Source organism: Phoenix dactylifera, chromosome 17 (genome assembly GCF_051530095.1).
Source record: "Phoenix dactylifera cultivar Ajwa chromosome 17, Ajwa_hap1_PhDact_Kaust_v1.1, whole genome shotgun sequence".
Lineage (NCBI taxonomy): Eukaryota > Viridiplantae > Streptophyta > Magnoliopsida > Arecales > Arecaceae > Phoenix > Phoenix dactylifera.
Genome location: NC_143206.1, coordinates 17,650,524 through 17,672,600, shown reverse-complemented (window position 1 = coordinate 17,672,600; position 22,077 = coordinate 17,650,524). Strand labels below are relative to the sequence as shown.

At 36.0% G+C, this 22,077-nt stretch overlaps 1 protein-coding gene across 3 annotated transcripts; it reads left to right on the top strand.

The window, feature by feature from the left end:
* The first annotated feature begins 1,425 nt into the window (after nucleotides 1-1,425).
* Nucleotides 1,426-21,746, top strand: SIZ1 (DNA-binding protein with MIZ/SP-RING zinc finger, PHD-finger and SAP domain-containing protein). 3 transcript variants are annotated; one of them, XR_005514572.3, is made up of 17 exons: nucleotides 1,426-2,067; nucleotides 3,184-3,264; nucleotides 3,977-4,019; nucleotides 5,383-5,461; nucleotides 5,630-5,792; nucleotides 9,266-9,399; nucleotides 11,275-11,343; nucleotides 12,090-12,177; nucleotides 13,958-14,033; nucleotides 14,262-14,335; nucleotides 14,573-14,680; nucleotides 17,344-17,505; nucleotides 18,271-18,375; nucleotides 18,454-18,534; nucleotides 18,627-19,830; nucleotides 21,019-21,317; nucleotides 21,397-21,746. XR_005514572.3 is itself a non-coding variant. In XM_008790842.6 (16 exons), the coding sequence occupies exons 1-16, from the start codon at nucleotides 2,044-2,046 to the stop codon at nucleotides 21,156-21,158; spliced, it is 2,631 nt and encodes an 876-aa protein (XP_008789064.4). In that variant the 5' UTR covers nucleotides 1,426-2,043; the 3' UTR covers nucleotides 21,159-21,746. The 3 variants fall into 3 exon arrangements, 2 of the variants coding, with proteins under 2 accessions (XP_008789064.4, XP_088569947.2); XM_008790842.6 differs by having other exon boundaries at nucleotides 21,019-21,746; XM_088713821.2 differs by having other exon boundaries at nucleotides 18,627-19,865; nucleotides 21,019-21,746.
* Nucleotides 21,747-22,077: the final 331 nt, after the last annotated feature.

Sequence of the window (22,077 nt, the reverse complement as noted above, 5' to 3'; positions counted from 1 at the left end):
TATCTACAATATTCAAATTGTAGAAGACTCTGGGTGGAAAGCGTGCAATTAAAGCACACAATCAATTTGTTAAAGCCGCTGAAATGGAGAGTATGCAATTCCCATAAGCTTGCTCTCTCTCTCTCTCTCTCTCTCTCTCTCTCTCTCTGTGTGTGTGTATGTATGTATGTATAATTAGTCATAATACACTTGCAAGAGCATGTGGTTGCTAAGGTTTTGGATTTCATATTAACTTTGAAAAATATGGTTACTATAAAATGCATTTGTTGCCAAATCGATAAAGTTAAAGAGCTTTTACACTTACTTTGGCTGGAATATAGAGAGATTGGGCTTTTTGGATAAAAAGATTTGCAAAGGTTAAAAAGAGTATGCGAAGATTGATTATATAGACCGTTGAATAAAGTAATCTAATTAGCAAAATTATAGAAATTTATTAGTTGGAATCGGCGTGGAAACTCTCAAACAGATGAAATATAGCCATATTTTCATATTTTTGATGACTAATAATAAATTTAATTATGAAGACGAGAATTTTCACAACAGCAAAAGTTTTCATAAAGACATTGACCAATTTTTATAGTGACCGGAATACATTAATTAAAATCATAGCAATAATTTTAATTATTTCTGATGGGGAGAATTTTGGTCATCCTGATCTTGAATTATTTCTATCTCCTTGATTTCGGCCTTGACTGAGGTGAATGATCTTGGTATTGGCCGATGTATTAAGTTGGTCAATTCTACCGTAGAGTAACACCAAAGATCATTGAAGAAGTGGTAATTATGATAAATACAAAATCAGTATAATTAACATCACAGATATATCACGAGGAATAGTTGCTATGCGTGAAGCAAATGAGGCCAACTATCGATATGCAATTATCGCCTCACCCGACAGATAAGAAACAAATACTCACCCCATCCTATATATAGGGGTGATTGGAGATCTTCCGAAGCGGCAGTGTTGGTCTTCCGTTAACTCGAAGCTACTCTTTACTTTTTGTTGACCTGCTTTTCACCGCGGAATCGGCCAGCCTCATGGATCTTGAGCGGTGACCGGCCTCAATTTGGATTCTAGCAGCAACAATTCGTATACTACTTTAACCTAGATTTAAAATGTAAGAAAATAAAGATAATAGAAACATTCGATAACCACAATAAATGGAAGAATAAACATAATTAGTAACTTTGCAACTTGCAAGTAATATTGCTTTTAGGTGCCGGTAAAATATCTATCGAGTTCGGCTCGGAACACCGGACCCAAGTGACCGACCGAACGACCGACCATCCCGAAGTTCCGGCCGTACTACTATAAATGGCCACGCGTCTCCGGATCAAACCTACTCTTCAGTCCTTCCTCAATCTCAACCGTTAATTGACCATCCGGTACGACACTATAAATAAAATATAACCAAAGGAAACAAAGAGAAAAATCAAAGCTTAAAAAAGAAAGCCCAAAGCGGACAAAATTGACGGACGGGGAGAAAGAGAGAGAGGCGCTCATGGCGCGGACTCGTGCGGGTGGAACAAACCCGATTTGAATATGGAGAATAAATCCGCAGCTCTTCATTTGTCCTTCTGCCGCATAGGGTTGTGGATCCGCCTCCAACGTCTCTAACGCCACCATTCCATCGACCAATTGCTCTCTCTCTCTCCATCCACCGTGAAGAGCGAAGCCGCCACCCCTCTTCTTTCTCCCCTTCCTCCGCTATCCCCTCCCCAATTCCTTCCTTCTCTTCTAGGGTTTCTATCTATCCGATCCATCGATTCCCAGTGATCGATCGATCCTCTCCTCCCACCGTCTGGGGTTTCTTGGAGCGAATTCTCGGACGTTCGATCAAACTCTACCCGGGGATCGATGCATCGGTCTTGGCGCTCCCGATCGCTGAGGGAGGATAGGATGGAATTGGAGATCTGTTTGCCTTGACTGAATTTTGATCGGACTGGATCGGCACCTTTTTTGGGACCGGAGTTTGGTTAATTGAGGTCGCGGTGGGCTAAAATTTTGGTCTTCTGGTGGGTGGATTGTGGGGTTTCGGATTGATGGATTTGGTTCCGAGTTGCAGGGTAACGCCTTCTTCCTTATACCTTTGTTTCTAATTTCTTCTGCTTTCAATTGTTTCATTATAATTTACTGCTATCGGAGGCGAGTTGCTCCTATTTAATTTAATTTTGTGTTGGAATTTTGTATTTTTAAATTCACTAATGCTAATTGCTTAGCATGTTATATGGATTTGAAGGTTTTTTGTTTTTTTTTTTCTCAACGGCCTATTTTAGGGTTTTCCTTGGTTATTTGTAAACGAAATAGGATTCAGACTGAGAATTGGGAATTCCCTTTTACATTTAAATCTTACTTAAAGTTTACTGATAGTAGAATTTTGTTTTTGCAATGATCTTCTCTAGCTTGTTCAACTGAAAGTACAGTGACTTGAACTGAAGTTGCTTGTTTGCGAACGCCTTGGCAGATGGTCGTTCTATATAAGCCATGCCCTTTATTCATCTGCTTAATCTTCTTGTCTAGCTCTATGTTGTTTGTTTATGAATATGCTAATGGCCTTGTTCAAAGGGCTATGATCTTATTATTCTTCTTGTTCAAAGGGATTCTTGAAGTGTGCCTTGCTAGTATGAATAAATTGGCACGTCTTGAGCAAATTGTTTGATCAGTATTGAACGTGCCAATTGCTATGAAAAAAGTGGTAAATCATTTTTTTTTTGGGTTCCTCGGGGGTGGGAGGAGGGGGGGGGGGGGGTCTGCTGTTCCAACTTGGAAGTTGTTTCTCTGATAACTTGGGGGATCCCAAAAAAGGAAAGATAAAAGAAAACTTCTGTTGGTAAAGCGCAAACCAGTGTGGAGGATGGTACAAATTACTTTATCGTGCAGTGCTAATACTTATTGCACGCTCTTAGTCTTTGCATCAAGACCAAATTTTTTTTGTTTATCCATCTGTGATTTTCTTGAGAAAATTCAGGTGCTTTCCTTTTATTTGGTTCGTATGGTATGTTGCATGACACATATCTGGGATAAATGGTTCAACTTCTGCAATTTGGGCCTAGTATGAACATGAAACTTTGTTATCTGGGACATGTTTTTCTAATATCCCACATCATATGTACCATCTTAATATCTTGCAATGAGATGTTCTTTTTGTTTTCAATAATCATGCTTGCATAATTTTACTTCAGGATAAACTGGCGTACTTTAGAATTAAGGAGCTTAAAGATGTCCTGACTCAACTGGGTCTAGCGAAGCAAGGGAAGAAACAGGTTAGAAATTTTCTCCCTTTTTATATATTTTCTGTTGCTTCTTTTCATGCATAGAGGTAGCATTTGGAACGTGTAGTAAAAATGGCATAATGGGGAGTGCTTGGAGTCTGAGATTCTCTCTGGACATCTAAGGAATCTGTGATGAGAAACTGTTTATGGAGGGGAATGAATTTGCCTGTTCTGTAGAAAACTTGTTTTATGATATACTTTTCTTTGGTCATTTGAATTAGGTGCAATTTATGAGTTATATAAAATATTCTAATATGAATCTATGAAATGTATGGAGAAATTGATGGATAGATTCTTTTTTTTGGGGTGTCATTGTTTTTTTGGCAAAATGGTCTTGTATTTCCAGTTCTTATTTCAATAACCTAAATGATAAGTTAATCTTATAATAATCTACATCAATGGTGATTGTTTTGCATGATAAGTGTGGACTATTTTATGATAGTTCTTCTCTTTTAATAATATGTATGTTAGAACACTTGTATAAGAATGTTAAAAATATTGATGTTGGCTTGGGGCCCAACGCTTTCCTGTCGAATTGTTGTATTCCTGAATAGTTGGATATACGAAGTTATAATTTTAATGTACTATTACTGCTTATCTGTAATATTAAAGTTGTTGTGTTTCCTCATGCTCTCCTATAGATTCTTTTGCATCATATTTTCTTTATCTTTAATTTGGTCTTATGTGGTTGAATGCAATGCAGGATCTTGTTGATAGGATTTTGGCATTACTGTCAGATGAACAAGGTACTGATATTGTTTAGTGACTTTTCCTTTTTTTATAATATCTGAGTTTTGATTCTGATTTATTCTTTGTCAGTGAAGTGGTACTTGTCTGCAGGTTTAAATGTTTGATATATGTCTATATCTATCTCTCTATCTATATGCACATACACGCGCGCACACACACTTCTTTTCTTATTTTTGTTAATTTTGGTCTATAATTCTAGATTTTTTACTTTTTGCACAATAAAAAGTCCTTTTTATTTGTCAAACATCATATTTGATTCTAACCAATCCTTCTTCTGGCTGTTGTTGTTGTCGTTGCTGCTATGTAATCTTTTCCAGCATGAGGTTTGTTTTGCCCAGATGGTTTTATGTTCATCAATCAAATATTATTTTTGGCTCATTTGTGGTCTATTGTTTTTAATCCTGGTTATCTATAGAACTGTTTCGTAATTGGTAGTTATGTTTTTGTTAGTCTTCATTTTGTTCTTGTATGTTTGCTGTTTCAATTGAAGCTATATATGTTTTGTGTCAGATGTTATGTTTTATCAAATCGTAGAGCATCCATAAAAAATAATTGCATTTGGAACTGTTGTCACTTGATCATACATATGGACTTGAGGCATGGACACAGTCATCTACATGCATGCACATCTGCCCTACTCTTTGCATTTTAGCACATCAGTTTTCACACTTTCCGAAGTGATGCGGTTAAAGGATAGATCAGTGATTGATTCTTCTATGCCCCTCTCTATACACTACAAGGCAAGCCAAGAGAGGAAAACCTTTAAATTTTTAAAAGCAAAAAATTCTAAGATTCTCAAATAGGAGGCTCTACATCAAACCCATGTTTCATATACTTGCTTTTAACTGCCTTTCTTTCTTTCTCTTCCTATGTATTGTACAAGCCCGTCACTTGCTATGCACTTTCTACCTACCACCAAAAGGCAGTTATCATTAATCATCGGGGTATGGTAACTTACACCTATATTCTTTTTAGATGTTGGTTGAGAATATGGGTTCTAAAATAACTTTGCAAAATATCTTTTATTTTAAAAAAAAAATTATAGGGTTTATTAGGAATGTTGAATGAGCAACATGTATATTGGAAGACCCTAACAAATAGTATCTTCTAATATTTTTATATAATAATTGAGTATATAATATTTTATGTAAAATTATTTTTCTATCCATCCATATATCCCTATATCTCCTTTTCCCCTCCTGCCAAGCCACTTGGACATGGATCCAACTACAATTCTGGTGTCTGTGTCCATACAACACCGCTCTTGATGCTGTTGTTATGAAATTTAAGGATTGCAACCTTGCCCTCCTCCTCCTCATATTAGATTCTCACCAAGCGTGTTTTTGTCTTCTTTCACAGTTTCCAGATCTCAGTGTTGGGGAAAGAAAAATTCTATTGGAAAAGACAGGGTGGCGAAAATAATTGATGATACGTACAGGTGATTTTCATTTTTATCTTTAACTTCGTTATGTTGTTGATGAACTTGCATATATGTTAATATATAGTATGATTAACTTGTCATTTACATTATAAAAAGGCATTCTTTTATAATGATGGAAATACTGGCTTACAATATGTTTTGGTGTGTGCCAAATGCCCCTTCCAGAAAAATGCAAGTTCATGGAGCTACAGATTTAGCATCTAAAAGCCACAGTGGCTCGGATTTTAATCACATGAAGCCTAAAGAAGAAATGGATGATTCTTACCAGTTGGATATGAATGTTCGCTGCCTTTGTGGCAGTTCTTTGATTACTGAGTCAATGATTAAGGTAATGCTGCTTATTCATGTTTTTCATTATGTACAACCTTGGACAGCATTAAGTCTGTTGTTTCATGGCTGTAGACAGCTTGGCGGACCATGAAAGTTATTTTCAGATTATCATATTTTGTGATTGTGCTTGTTTACATTTGCATTGCACACCAATCATCTTCTGTTTGGTTGTAGATATCAGCCTTGTGGTTGTTAGCATGTAAATTTGACAAATTGGAAATTATTAGTGTTATTATTTTCTTTTGGGGACCTAGATGTAACTAGTGAGATATGTTTTTGAAAAAGGTTGCCCTGGTTTTGGATTTAGCTCTTGATAGTGAGTAATGACATTGTAGATGTTATAGAGCTGAACTCTTATACTTCGGACATGAGATGACCTGGTTCTTGTTAATCTTTCTTACGGTGAACATGTCATGGTTTTTAATTTATGTATTTATGAGGAAATACTAATTCATATCGAGTTTTTTGGGTTTGTTTGCATGTCACAAAGGGAACATGGTTCTACATATCTGACCAGATGCATGCTTCTGATATGTTTTGCATCTTGTTGATTAACACATGTTGCTGCAGATCTCATAAAGATCATCACATTGGTCCCATGGTTTAATTTCTGGGACCAGCCTTTGCTATTACATACAAGAAATTTAAGATATCTTTATGTTATTCCTTGATGGTTCATGTAGAAGCCCTTGGCTTATTCTCTCTCTTGATTCTTCTACATATTTGATTTTAGTCATTGGATCAGAAAACAGAGCCTTATGGAAACTAGAAGAGTAAGGAGCACTGGTAATGGTTTACTTATAGTGAGGATCCTTGTTAGTAGAAGAATAATTGTAAACTTAATCATCCAGAATATATGTACCGATTTGGTTTCACTTTATGTAAAGAAATTATCAATTCCAAATATGATTTCTTTGTTCATAAGCATGAAAAATGTGTTTTGCAAGGGATTCTAGTTTTTTAAACCAAGCTGGACTTTTGCTTATTGTTGCAACAAAAAAGGTTAAGATTTAGACTGCACCACGATTTAGAACCAGTAATGTGGTTCATGATGAGGTAATTTTCGACTTTGGAGGAACTTATCTACTATGTATCAAAAGAACTCTAAAAGTTGGACAATTGAAGCTGGATGCCATTTTATATTGCCGTGCAGAGAGAGAACAAGCACGACTAAGGCATTTCATGATAGCATATTACCGTGTAGAGAGAGTGCATTTTATTTTCTGAGTTTTTTATGGATGTTCCATGGCTCATGCACATTGCATGTGACGTTCTAGTATTGAAAGGAGCATTCTCACACGTAGTTGGTCAGCTCTTGTCATCGATTTATCTAACAGGTCGCTTGAGACCTTTGGCAAATTTCTAAAGTAGTCCAATCTCATGGATTTTCTAAATCAATCATTGCATCATAGATGTCTTATCTAGTCACTTTTCTGTTTTGTAGCACATGTTTACTGTACTGATTCTGTAAGTTTTAGTTTATTCACCCATAGTTGGTCAGCTCTTGTCATCGATTTATCTAACAGCTGGCTTGAGACTTGTAGACCTTTGGCAAATTCCTAAAGTATTTCTCCAGTCTCATAGATTTTCTAAATCACTCATTTTATTATAGATGTTTTATCTAGTCACTTCTCTGATCTCTAGCATATCTTACTACACTTATTCTGTAAGTTTTACTTAATTGACTTCAGTTTTATGACTCTGAGTTAATGGCTCATTATTAGTGCAATAACGGCTATATTGTGACGCCCTACAAAGATTGTTTATCATGTCTCTTATAAGTGGCCACTTCTTTAATAATAAAAGAGGATGCTTTGACTATATAGATGGGTCATGTGCCTCATAAGCCATCTTTCCTTTCATTCTCCCTTCTTGTTTTCTAATTTAGTTTTCATTTCCTTTTGCACCCATTACTTATTTTCTTGTTTATAATACCTTATTTCATCCTTTAAAAGGGTGTGTATTTGCTGCTGTTTTTCTTTGGCTTGCAAACTGTCGAATATCTCTTTGGAGTACAAGTTTAATTTTATTTACTTTTGTATGTGCTATTCAATCTCTTACATAGATTGGATCCCAACTTTCTGATACCTCAAGCTCACCATCTATGCAAGAACCATATGATCTCGACAAACCGAACTTCAATTTCTCATACTTCAAGATATACATAAACCTGTGCTACTTTTATAATGAGCTCTACAGAATAATTTCCATTACTTCTCTTGGGGGTTATCAGAATTATTATCTGATTCTTTTTCAGGATTGTGTACCAAGTGGAATTGTATGCAGGTTTTCTTGGTCATTTAAGGAAACTGAATTTCTATTTTTAGGAATCATTATGAGTGGGGGCATGGAGTAGCAAATAGACGTCACAGCACATGTCAGATAGGCTCCAAAATTGTGCTTCTTCAAAGTTGTGCTTCTACCATAGTAGAACTTTACAGTGTCGCGCTACCGATTGATTAGACATGAACCTGCATGTGCTTGTTTTGCTTTGGGTGTCTTGTTGTTCTTTTTTTGTTCCTTTTTCTTGTTTTCTCTATCAGAAATCCATTTTAGGTCACTTGCATTTCTTGATACCATCCCTAATTATTTACTGTATAAGAGGGTGAGTCTTGGCTTGACGGCAACATTGCTCTATTGTGACCCGGAGGTTATGAGTTCGAAATACATAAACAGCCTCTCCACACATGGATGAAGCTGTATACAGTTGACGTTGCTATTGCAGGAGCCTCATTCACTGGGGTGCCCATTTTTTATCTCTAATTATTTAGTATATGCAATCCCTGTACACAATGTATCAGAAGCACCTCACCATCAGATAGTCTGTCCTGAGTCACAGGCCTCCAATAGATAGGTTCAGCAGATGTTTCAGAGTTTGCATATATTAGTTTTAATCTCATAATAAAGTTATTGTGGCTGAAATTATTAAACTTTATTCTTGCTGTTTGCTAGCTTGTAGAAGATCTCAATGTTACATGAGTAAAATACTTTTGATATGGAAACTTATAGGATCAGCATTGTCATGGTTGTTATATACCATGCTCGTCTGTTTTTTCATCTTTATTATGCTGGTTTTTTTCTTTTTTTTTGGGCATTAATTGACATATGAGAATTGGATAGCCTTTGCATTATGAATAGCATGCATGCTAAGTCGTTAAATTTCCGTAACTACTATAGTGAATAGCTGTTGTTTGCTTCCCATTTCTTTTACATTTATTTCCTTAACTTTACTCTCAAAGTATGTGAAAGGGGGTATTTCTAAGACAACTTTCCTTTTTGTTTATTTTTTGACTCCTTGTGTCCCTGTGTTATCACCACTATATATTCTCATTTCCTTTTACCATTCCTTCTAATTTCATCCCAAATGTAGATTTTCTGGAAGCAGCTTAATTTTGACTTGTGACAGTTCTGATTGATTTATTTTTAGCTTCACTTTGACATTCTCATCAATAATAGTTTTGATGATTGCAGTGTGAAGATCTTCGATGTCAAGTTTGGCAGCATATTGGTTGTGTAATTATACCTGAGAAACCTATGGAGGGTGTTTCGCCTGAACTTCCACCTCACTTTTATTGTGAACAGTGTCGAATCAATAGGGCTGACCCGTATGTCTTATTTTCCTCTATTAGGATTTCTAATATTATGAACAGCTGTTTTTTTCCCCATTCAGCATTGATTTGATCATCATAAAATATCATTATTGTTTTTACTTGTGTGCTTATTGCACATTTGTATATGGATGCAACAAATTTAGTCTTGATATAAAGTGATTGAGAACATAATGCACATATATCAAGTTTTATATATCTTGCAGACTGCTAATTATATTTTAATGAAACTGATGTTTTTATTGTGTATAGCATATGGATCATTTAAGTTTTGGTTGTAAGGTATATAACTTTCTTATGGTCAACATTTTCTTCCTTTTACCAAGCCAATCTAACATATTTTTGTCATGATCTTGATCAGTTCATTATTAATTTCTTTAGGATTCACCGACCTTATAAAAGTTACTGTCTTCATAAGTATGTTTAACTAGGACTCTAATTGACATGCAGTACACAATACATGTTTATTATCTTGTTTAGGTTGTGGCAGTTTCAGAGTGGGTAATACTCTTAAAATTTGTTAAAAGGGGAGGTTTGATTTAAGTTTACAATCTGGCGAGAAGTGTGATATGTATCCTAGTTTGCTTATAATGATAAGTGATCTTATGGTCTAGGTAGGTATTCAGGTGGTGTTTTCACAGTAACCACATTTCTGCAGAGGATGTTGTACAAGTTGCTCTGTATTGGTATCAGTAACCCATCATCACATATACTGTAGCATATCACAGTGATATGCTACATTACACGTCAATGTGATTTAATTCATTTTTGTATTTACACATATAGCTTGGATTTACTTTAAGTGGGTTGGTTCATTTAAGTGGACTTTATCATTATTTACCTCTTCCAAATATTTCAATTCTCTTTTGGGTTTATGTTTCTTTTTTTGTTAGTTTAATTTGATATGAGCTAATTTATATTAGTTATGCATTGGGTCTAAATGAAAAGTATGATGCATATATTGGACCTTTTAATCTGTTACTAGGGTATATCTTTAGTTTGATTTTGGACACTAGTTTGGTTCAGACGGGCGAGAAGTGATATTTCCTTGTTCAAAGCAAGTCCCTTTCATTACGAAGTTATTCATCCATGTGTTCTCCATGATTCTTTTTTCTCAATCTACATTGGAGCTAAGCTAGTATTTTTTCTCTCAGCCTTGTACTCTAGCTCTATAGGAAGTGTGGCTATTCTTTCTTTCTCTGTTTATGGTGCTTATTTTAACTTTGGTTTTATCAAGAGCATGTTAGAGCTTGACATTATCTGCCTTGTCTAGCTGAGGTGTCCTTTAGTGTAATGTTCTTGGGATGGTAATTATGGCACAAAAGAGATGAGTTGGCCTGAAGAAGTATGCATGGAGAGCTTTGATATTTGATGCTGGTGGGTTTGCTTGGGCATGGTTGGGAACATTCTTAGCAACTTCATGAAAGGCCTATTCTATTTTTAGATATATTTGTTTTATTAGGAATAAAATCATGAATCATGTTTATCTAGTTCTAGTGTTGGCCATCCCAGAGTTCTGATATATGGATCTTAAATTAGTTGAAATTGAGGTTTTCAGCATTCGGCATGGTCTAAATTTTCAGACTAAATTGATCACTGTTTATTTAACTGAGAAATTAAATGAATTTGACCACTGCAGTTAGAAAAGGATGTAGAATCTTTTAAAGTTTGATCACTGAATGTTTGTGCACTGATTAAGAAAATACATGGAAGAATTTGACAGGAGTGTGATCAGATATGACGAGTAAGAATATGGACAAAGTTATCTATGAGGCATCTGTAGACGCGCACATTTAATTATGATGCAGTTTAATTTTGTTAAATGTTTTTATGTTTTAATACAAGTGGATAATTTGTTGATTTAAAATGCAGATTCTGGGTGACAATACGGCATCCGTTACCTCCTGTAAAGTTGACATCTTCTGGCATCACGGCAGAAGGGTGAGTACTGAATACATGACTTACTGTATGAGTTCTAGTTTGTAAGTATGTTGGTGTATGGGCAACATTTGCCAAGATATCATGTGTTTTTAATCAATATCTATTCTCCAATTCTGTATCACTTTGGCTGAGAATTCATGATTAGACTGTGGTTTAAAATTAAAAATGGGTAAACATGTTTATTTATTTATTTACTTACTTGCATGCCAGTGCATGTGGCAAAAGGCAATGAAAATGCAACAACAAGAAATAACATCATTAGATGAGTTTTTTATGATAAACTTTGCTTGAGTTTCATGAATAAGGTGTGACTAATTCTCTAAGAGTCAATTTTGATTTATATACAAATTGATTGGGAAAATTATTTGGAATACTGTTTGGTGAACAAAAAGATAATAAAAATTGTTTGTTGACTGGGAGAATTTGTAAACTCGATTTCAGAGTCACCTTTTGATTCAGTTAAGTTTGTATTCATAAACATGGAATGTCAATGTTTGTGTACTGAAGGGTTTTTTTTCTCGGTGTGTGTTATCTGTTATACAGTCTGTGTTGTAGACTATTAATATATTGATGACTTTGTCCTGATTTGACTGTGAGATTGTGGAAAAATTAATTGTATTTATGCTTAGATTGTTGAGTCTCTGCCAACTGGTAGTGTATATTGTGTTTATTTCATCTTGTACATTGTATTAAGATGAAGGTTATTTATTTGTTTTTTTTTTATGGTTGGATTGCATGGATTACAGAACGAACACTATGCAAAATGTGGAGAGAACATTTCAATTGTCAAGAGCAGATAGAGAAATGTTGCAAAAAACTGAATATGATCTTCAGGTTGGTTTCTGTATTCATTCTTTCCCCTCTGGATTGCTTCTACGTTTTTGTTGGTTCTTTGTGGCAAGGCATTAAAGCAATTACAACAATTTGATGGTACCTGTTCATTTGTACAATTCTGGGTTAAATTTTTCTTGAAGAATGATTAAGCTCTAGTAGTCAAAAATTATGGATTGCTATCTAATATCCATATGGTCGATCAATTTCTGTTCTTTTAATTATAAATTAATAACTAAATTGAAGTATTGTTTGTCTTCTTTTGTCAGAACTTCTCATATCTTGGACCACGAACATTTATCGATAAAATTGCAAATTCAAAACCTCTTATTATCTGATAGTTGCATGAGAAAGTTTAGCTAATAGTTTCATTTTTGAGTTGACAATCTACTCTACTGGCATTATCTTTGGGGTTATGATGGTGTATTTGTTTAGATCTCTGCGAGATGTCTCTTAGTCATGTATCTTTGATTTTTCTCTTTTTTTTTGAGTGTGAATGAGAGCCGTGACTTTGTATCTATAGTGTCTTTGATTATGTACATCAGGGGGGGGCAAAATTAAAGTTTCTTGTATTAATTGCCTAATATGAAGAGACAATCCTAAAATGCCTATATTTAGATGCCCAAGGTCATTGTGATTCACTGTCCTCATGCATTTGGGATCAAAATGGCCTTCAACAATACAGATCAGATTTCTAGCCTGGAATCATTTTGGATCATAAAATCCAAACCTTGATCATAAAATCTAAATTCGGATAAGAGTCAGATGTTAAAGCTATCACAACAGCCATGTGTTATGATCCATTTCATTTCTTGGACTTTTAGAATGACCTCTCTACCACTAATAAGCTTTCAAAACATAAAATTAACAATCCCTGTTTGAAGAAGAGAAGCTTCATTTTGTTTTCAGAGTTAATACCTTGAGGTATATCCCATATTTGTGCAACCACTTTTCGATATCAGATTCCTTTTTTCTTTATTCTTCAACTTTAAAGAAGAATTGAGTTATCTATTTAAGGGACAAAACACATTTTGTTAGTTTTCTTCAAAATTGAATTATGTTTCTTTGCGATCAAGAAATTTCAGTATCGGGATGTTGTATAATATTTAACTAGTGGATGGGGGAGAAAACTTTGTTCCTCGAGAGCCAAAAGGAAGAAAAGAGGTGACTTTGTTTGTCAAATCCAGTAATGATGCTTTGATGATGATAATAACATATTGGTTATCTACTTCTTTGTTTTGCTGTCAGATGTGTGTATTTCTTTTTTCTTTGTATTGGACTAAAATGTCTTATGGAATTATGTTATTTATCTATACTGAATAATTCAACATGGTGTTCGGATATACATGGGCCTATTGTTACTGGAAAGTGAAGTTTGTATATGATGGTTTCTTACTTGTTATTAGTCTGAATTACAATGTAATCTTGTTTCATATTTCTTTACCCTTTTTTCTGATGTTTAATACATATCAGAAAGGATCTATCTATCTGTAGTTCTATCCACATAACTATCTGCTTGTGATATGATTTATATGATGTGATCCAGATCCTACTGAGATTGTTTAAAGTCAATTTCACTTATGTGACACCAAATGACTTTTTTATCCTTTTTTTATCTAGAAACTAAAGGTAACCATAGCATAACTAAAGAATAAAATGTATATTTGTTGATTTTATATTGGCAACCTGATAAAGCTCCTTTAGTAGGGGGGGAAAACTGTAGACATGCAAGTGTTGCACAAAAATAACCGGATCTATATTGTAATTGTCTGTTGTTTTGCAGGTTTGGTGTATACTTCTTAATGATAAAGTTCCATTTAGGATGCAATGGCCGCAGCATGCAGATTTGCAAGTCAATGGTATGGAAGGCCTCTGTAGTTTAAACATTTGATGTCACATTATTTGGAATGCCATTTTAGAATTTGTTTGATAGAATAAGTAAATCATTGACCTAAATCTTCTCCTTCCCCCCTGATTTCTATTCATATACATGTTTATCTAGATATACTATTTCTGCTTCAATAAAGATTGAAGATATCCAGTTGCTCAATTTTCTCGTTAATTATCTTTTTTGAATCTGTCAATAGGTGCTATGATGCGAGTAGTTGGTAGACCAGGCTCACAGTTGTTGGGAATCAGTGGTCGGGATGATGGTCCAGTGGTGAGTCCCCTGCTATCTTAATGCAACATGACTTTCTCCATCAATCAGTACCATTGGGTACTTGCAGTGATACACCTTATAGGCTGTTTGCAATTTATTACCCATTTTCAATTAGTTTGTCTTACTTTTGAAAGTATTTCCTCTTTTTCATACTAGGTATCCTCTAGTTGTAGCAGCTGCAATACAATTCGTTGCACTCCTTTCTGAATGTTCCATATTATCTTATTTGCTATTCAGATCACGACATACAGCAGGGAAGGAATTAATAAAATTTGTTTATCAAGGTGTGATACTCGCATATTCTGTTTCGGAATCAGAATTGCAAAGAGGAGGACAGTTCAACAGGTGATTTGAATTAATTTTTACTTTTCATATTCAACAAAAAATATTGAAATGAATAGAAAGATAACTTAGAAACTTCTGTTACTTATCTCTCGACACATTACATGAGAGGTTGGTGTTAGGTTGTGGGTCACTAAGGGAAGTTAGGAAGTTATCACTTTCAATTCTTATTATATTACAATATGGACTCCTTTGTTGCAACTCAACCTTGTCCAATCACTGCTGATAATTCAGCCTTTTTTCACTTGTCTTTATTTAGATAATGATTTGAGTAGGAAAACGAGTGCGTCCACAAAAGTGGTATATTATTATATTTTGTTGATTTGCATATATGAGAAGTTTCATGGCTAAATTCTATTTCCACACATATCACCTCATGATGGAATTATAAATCAAGGTTTAAAAAACTGGTGCTGGTACTTGGCGTGTCTTACCAGGTGTTGGTAAGTGCTTGGCTTCGCACAGGTCTGGCACCTCAGTCCTTGTTATAAGCAACCATCAGATACTCCATCCATTTAAATAAGCCACATGCATTGTGCTTGCATTTTTTATCGTATGCTTTAGCATTGGATGTTTTGATACAATTCTTGGTTGCTGAGGGTTCTTAGCATTGGATGATTTTATCTGGCATTGTCAATAATTGTGTTTGAATTTACATATTTACTTTTAGAACGGATCAGTTATTTGAAGTCAGTTTGATATATTTAATCATTTGGTGTTCGTGTATAGGTCAAGCAGTGCTTTATATTGCTGTCTAGAATTTACAACTAATGTGTTAATATTATTATTTTTATTATTTTGCTTTGTGTAGGACTTTTCAAGTTCATGGATTTTCCTTTGTGTTATCTTTTTGGCTTTTCCATAACTTTTGATTCTAGGAAAAGATGAAGTTACAATTTTGAAATTAGTGACCTCCAAACAAGGCCTTTACAGTTGCAAATTCATGTTTGATTTGCATTGGTACTAGAATAGGTGTAAGATATTTATCATGTTTGATTTGCATTGGTAATATTATATGCACGCAAGTGCCTTTTATATCATGACTTTTTTTTGATATACCAACGTTATTATGTCATTTTTTTAAGGTCCCATTTATGAAGTTGTGAGAAATCCAATGCAGTTAGGTAGGATTTATCTCCCAGGCAATTTAGGGTCCATCAGTGAATCTTAGTGATGGAATTTCTTTAGAATCTAAAGGTATCTTCATTGAAAGGGATAAATAGATATTTTCTCTATACTCTGGAGTTTCTCCATATTGTTGGTCAGGAAGGCTCAAGATCCCCCATAAGTTGATAATGTTATTAGGAAGCCTCAATGGAAGAGGAATTCTTGATTCCAGACCTCACAGAAGCTCTCTAAATGATGGATAAATTACAAAACAATGAGTGCAATGCTACCTTTTATAAATAGTAAATGTCTTGTTATTGCTGATGATCACCTACAGTTGCATGCTTTAATTGTTTCAATGTCAAGGGGGAGTTTAAAACCATTGGAAATTGACCTTTTGTGAGCTTTCAAAAGTTACCAAGTGATATAATATTCATGTATCCCATGAAGGTTCTAGGTATCAGCAGCCAACAGAAGATAAACGTATGTTTTTCTTGCTCTTTTGCCTTTTCTTTTAGGAAGCTGGAAACCAGTAGTTTCAGCGAGCAGCTCTCTCATAGGTAAGAGGAAGGAGGCCTCTGAGGAATATTTCCTAAAAAAATGCCTTTTGACATGGGTCAGACATGTTAAACATATGATTTTTTTTGACATGTCCTTAAAAGCAGCAGCGTTGGACTAGCTATAGCAAGAAATGTCACTCACTTGGTGTAATATAAGTAGAAAATAAGTGAAAAATGAGGAAATGGAAAATGGAAAGATGAAGAAGAGAAAAGGAAGGAGAACTTATCTGATTGGCTGTAACTGGAACATGACCAAGGCCATACAAGGATAAGATGTGGAGTGGCTGGAGGTAATGGGGGACTTGCCTCTGTTGCATCCCCCTTTTCTTTTCCTCCATTTGCAAAGCAACGTATGCCACTCCCTCATTCATTGGGGGTATTGATATATCCCCAGCTTCTGTTATTTCCATTGTTTGGTGTGGCTTGTAATTCCCTTATATTGTCAATCTCTTGATGATATTCGACTCCCTTACCTGCAATAGCATGTTACTGTCTGCTATTTTACCACAAGTGGTTGCATGACCGGTATTTTAACAATTTGTCAAAAACCTACTTTTGCATGTTAGGAGTAGCGAACTGACACTTAAATCCCCTTATGATAATAACAAGGATAAACATAGCATTATAACTATGGAAAAGAGTTGATCATGTTGTTGAGATTCTCTAGTTAACATGAGCTTGTGTAAAGGCTACAACACTTCATGTCAAGATGCTTTATAGAACACTGATATTAATACATGCGGTAGTAGTATGATGCATGCACCTAATCTGAAAACTCGTGTCCATGTTCATGCCACACTTGTACTTTTATAAATTATCTTCTTTTTTTTTTGTTGAAAGGGGAGCATGGGGATTATCTTTCCATCTACCTCATCTTCCTTATTCTTTTTGAGCAATACCTTGAATATTTGATATTGAGATAATGTGGATGCTTTGTCTTTTCCGTTGGACATATCTTTTTATACATCAGCTGCTTATTATTAAAGGAACTTGTTTTAGGTCCTCAACTTGGTACCAAAGGAAGCAGATGGTGAGCATTTTGAGGATGCTCTTGCTCGTGTTTGTCGTTGCATTGGTGGTGGAGCTAATACAGAGAATGCAGATAGTGACAGTGATTTAGAAGTGGTTGCTGACTCTGTTACAGTTAATCTCCGCTGTCCTGTAAGTGGCAGTTTAAATTTTGTATAATGTAGATGTAATTCTTTAACCACCTTGGAGCAGCATTTGCACCACTGTTGTTTTTGTTTTTCATTTTTCATTTTCCTCATGTTCCCTTTTACTGATCTGGAAAAGTCGAGTAACCAGGAATGACATACTGAAAAAGGAAAAGAAAGGATTATATTCACAATTCTGCTGATGAGGCTGTCAATCCCTGGTGGGTTAAACTGCCTGCCAAAGGTTTTGCACTCATAAGTTCTTGCCTTGCATGATGTGTGTACTTAAGGTCAGAACATGAATTGCAAAGCATGCAGCAATATGTGGCGCCCCAAGATAATTTCTTTTTGTTGTCTTTTTGCTCCATGCAAATGGTCTGGTGTAAGTGCAAACTCTTTGCTCAGAAAATGTTGACCATTTGGAAGGAAAGGTAGTTTAACAAACATTTGACCAAAGAATGCATCTTTGTACAGTATTTCTACAGTCTGTCATGTGTTTTGGAAACAGTAATGCATGAGGGAAACTTTCCATAACTTGTGTCTTTAACCACATGCTTCTAGAACATTATAGTACCCGGTACAGATTATTCTGTTTGATATAACTTGTATGAAGAAACTTAATAATAAGATGTCCCCTACATTTAATGGTAGAGAGAGAGACAGAAAATTCATTTGCCCAATTAACATTGATAATTGAATTTGTTGCTTTTTAGACCAAGTTCACCTTTAGGAAGCCTAACCAGTTTCTTTCTTGTTGTCTGACTGATTTCAGATGAGTGGGTCTCGAATAAAAATTGCAGGCAGGTTCAAGCCTTGTGTCCACATGGGCTGTTTCGATCTAGAAACGTTTGTTGAACTCAATCAACGCTCTCGGAAGGTTTACAATTTTTTCGTAGTAATCTGTCTTTGTGCTTTTTCTTCCCTCTTTCTCAGAAATTCTTTTGCTTTCATGCAGTGGCAATGTCCAATATGCCTAAAGAACTACTCTCTTGAAAACATCATCATTGACCCATATTTCAATCGCATCACTTCTCGGGTAGGTTTCCCTGGAATTGTTCTCTTGTTTCAACTGAGTTTGTTGATGTACACTTGAACTTCTGTTCTTATTGTTCTCTTCTGGTGATACAGTTGCAAACTTGTGGAGAAGATGTAAATGAGATTGATGTGAAGCCTGATGGTTGTTGGCGCACAAAGATTGAAGGTGAATTTAGGGAGCTTGCTCAATGGCACATGCCTGACGGTACTCTATGTGCCACAACAGATTCAGAAATAAAACCTAACGTGGAGAACTTGAGGCAGGTTAAGCAGGATAGTAAATCAGAAGGGCATGCAGGTTTGAGATTAGGAATTAAAAGAAATCGCAATGGAACATGGGAAATAAGTAAATCTGAAGACATGAAACCTCCATCTTCTGGAAGTCATGTTCTAGGTAAGCTTGAAAATCACTGCCAGAATATCATACCTATGAGCAGTAGTCCCACTGGAAGTTACAGAGATGGAGAAGATCCGAGCGTCAACCAAGAAGGCGGGGGGCCTTTTGATTTATCTCTGAACAATGGTCATGAGCTTGATTCTCTTTCACTCAATTTTGATCCAACATACAATATTGAGGATAGAATCCCTCCTGCACCATTGAAGGATCAAGATATCATTGTCCTTAGTGACTCTGATGAAGATAATCTTACAACAATTTCTCCTGAAAATGCCTTTGACACTGGTCCAGCTGGTGGCAGTACAATACCTTTTACTGCCAACCATCTTGGAGTTTCAGAAAGATATCCTGAAGACCTTGGCCTGGGAACCAGTGGAACTTCATGTCTCGGTATATTTAACAATAATGGTGATGATTTTGGGATGCCACTCTGGCCAATGCAGACAGGCCCGCACACTGGGCCTGGCTTCCAGCTATTCGGAACTGATGCTGATATTCCAGATGCCTTAGTTGATTCACATAATTCCCTTGGCTGCACAACAATGAATGGCTATGGTTTGACATCTGATGGTGGTTTAGAGGATGCTTCTGGAGTCCATGATTTTTCAAACTGTCGTTCTAATACTGATATGAATGGAAGCTTGGTCGATAATCCACGAGCATTTGGTAACGATGACCCTTCTCTGCAAATTTTTCTTCCTAGCGGACCAGCTGGTGTTACCATGCAGGCTGATTTACATGATCATACTGAAATGCCAAATGGGATCCATTCTGATGATTGGATATCCCTTACACTTGCTGCTGGTGGAGGTCATGGTGAGTCTACTTCTGCAAATGGGCTGAATCCAGGTCAACAGTTGGCACCAAAGGAAAGTAGGACAGAGCCATTAGAAGATGCTGGTTTGCACCTTTTCCTTTATCAGGCACTTCATTTTGTATGTATTGTTTCTTGATGAACACATCAATAACAGTCTATGACCTATCCATGGTATGTTGTACCTTACCGAATTGGACGGTACCGGGCATACCGTACCGGTTTGGTACCGGTACCGATGGCGTACCAAAAATATCATACCGTACCATACCGTACCGATACTATGCTAGTGTGGCACCAGTACGGGGTCTGGTACCGATGCTGGACCTATCTCAACTTTGAACAATAGCGACATGTTTAAATTGTGGAACCTTAATGTTGTTAGCTAGAGGTGCTTGATACATGCTAAATTGTCTGACCATTACCACCAAGAAGATCAACAAGATAAAACCTCCTTTCAATACAATATCTTAAAATTGATAATCTATATTAAGATATTACTAATATAATTTCATCAAAATATGTAAGACAATACATTAGTCTGATTAGTCAACAGTTCTTGTTAAAAGGCTTGTACCTAATGCTGTAGTACATCAGTGAAGTAACAAACTTCTCTAGAATTTTCTAGACTTTTTAGGACACTTGAAGTAGGTGTTAGAAATGTCATAATTGCAATATGAAGGGCCATGCAAAGTGCAGATGTTTCTGGCTGGCATTAGTGGGAACTGCATTTTCCCTTTTGCCTTTTCCTTTCCTACCCTTGAAAGAAAGGGAGAGAGAACCACTCAGTGAGGATTTCACGGGTCCAAATATTTGGGGATGCACCACCCAAGACTTTGAACCTAGAACCCCTTCTTCTTAGGAGCAACTCTTGCAGCAAGGTCCAGTTCATGTAGGAACCAGTTTTTTCAAGTGATGTGTTGTGTGTGGCTGTATATAAAAGTGTTCCAATGCTATCGAAATCCTGAACTTAGGTCTGGAGGTAACACTTACATCTCTTATATACTGCTGTTATACCAGGATTCTTCATATGTATTATTTGCAAATGTGCTGGTGCTTTCCAATTTCATGGTATATATTGCTTTATTGTTATCAATCCCTAACTTTCTGCCTCTGTCTTGCTCATGGCTTCAATGAGTTTTGACTTTCTTGCGATCCTAAAGCTATATTTGCAAGTTTGCTGACTGAAAACATTGTTTGTGACTTTATTGTTAGTAGTCTTGTGCTTTGGTGCTGGGTCTTTATATTCATTGTTGTTTAATTTATGGATGCAGCTTCATTACTTCTGAGCATGAATGATGACAGAGCAAACAAAGCAAATTCAAATACCCAAAGGTCTGATAATTCTTTCTCACATCCCCCACGGTCTGTTAGGCCTCGTCTGTATCTGTCAATAGATACTGATTCTGATTAGTCGTCGGGAACTAATGGGATGGTGACTTTCTATATGCGCCTATGATGCTGCTTGGTATGCTTTTGGTAATCATTTCTTCTACAAGAAAAGGCCAGACAGTCCTACCTTGCTGCAAGGAAGAAGAGTCGCAGCAACAGATCACCACTGCAAGTGGTATAGGTAGGTGTTCAGGCTCAGCAATATCCAAATTGCATGCTTGATGAAAGAGTTAAACCTGTGATAGTTTGCATGTGTTCAGTGCTTTGCGAGGACAGCCTCCTCTTATTCCTCCATGTTGGCTAGGTCCGCAAGAAAATTCTTTATTTGAATTGCAGGCCAAATGTGTTTGCAGCGAGCTGTACAGTGCATTATAGGAGATGAGAAACAGGGGCCTTCCCAAGGTATAAGCGAAATTACTGGGAAGGCTTGTGTATTATATAATTGCATCTGGGTTCATTTGGTGTAAATTCAAGTGCTTAATTGAATTTTGATGGCTGTTGGTGAAAATGCTGCATTAGCTGCACAGCTGAAACTTCACAAATGTTGTTGCTTGAAGTTCCACTATTTTAAATCAGATGGTGCCTACATGATTGGTGCTTTTCAGATGCATATATTGATTAAATTGCTCAAGGTTTTCTTATACAATGGAACATTTTACTGACCCATTTATATGCTATATCTGGTTTCATTTGAAATGAGAATGAGCAATGCAAGTTAGATTTTCTTCTGTTTTCATGATGATGAGTTGCCCTGCTTTTGGCCAACGGCAGTCAGTTCTGTCACACCCTAACCTAACCCTTCTTTATACGTGTCGCCACTTATGTGGCAATTGTGTCTAGCTGAAGTATTCTCTTTATGATTATAGAATTTTATCAGCTTGCCTGGCAAAGATATGCGGGCATTATTCTTTATTTGAGTTTATCAGTGGAGTTTGCATTGA

Bases quoted from the DNA above. Each gene is read 5' to 3' on its own strand.
- SIZ1 (XM_008790842.6), top strand. From the start codon at position 2,044: ATGGATTTGGTTCCGAGTTGCAGG. The intron at 11,344-12,089 runs GTGAGTACTGAA...CATGGATTACAG, and splicing joins TCTGGCATCACGGCAGAAGG to AACGAACACTATGCAAAATG. The intron at 19,831-21,018 runs GTTTGCACCTTT...TTATGGATGCAG, and splicing joins AGAGCCATTAGAAGATGCTG to CTTCATTACTTCTGAGCATG.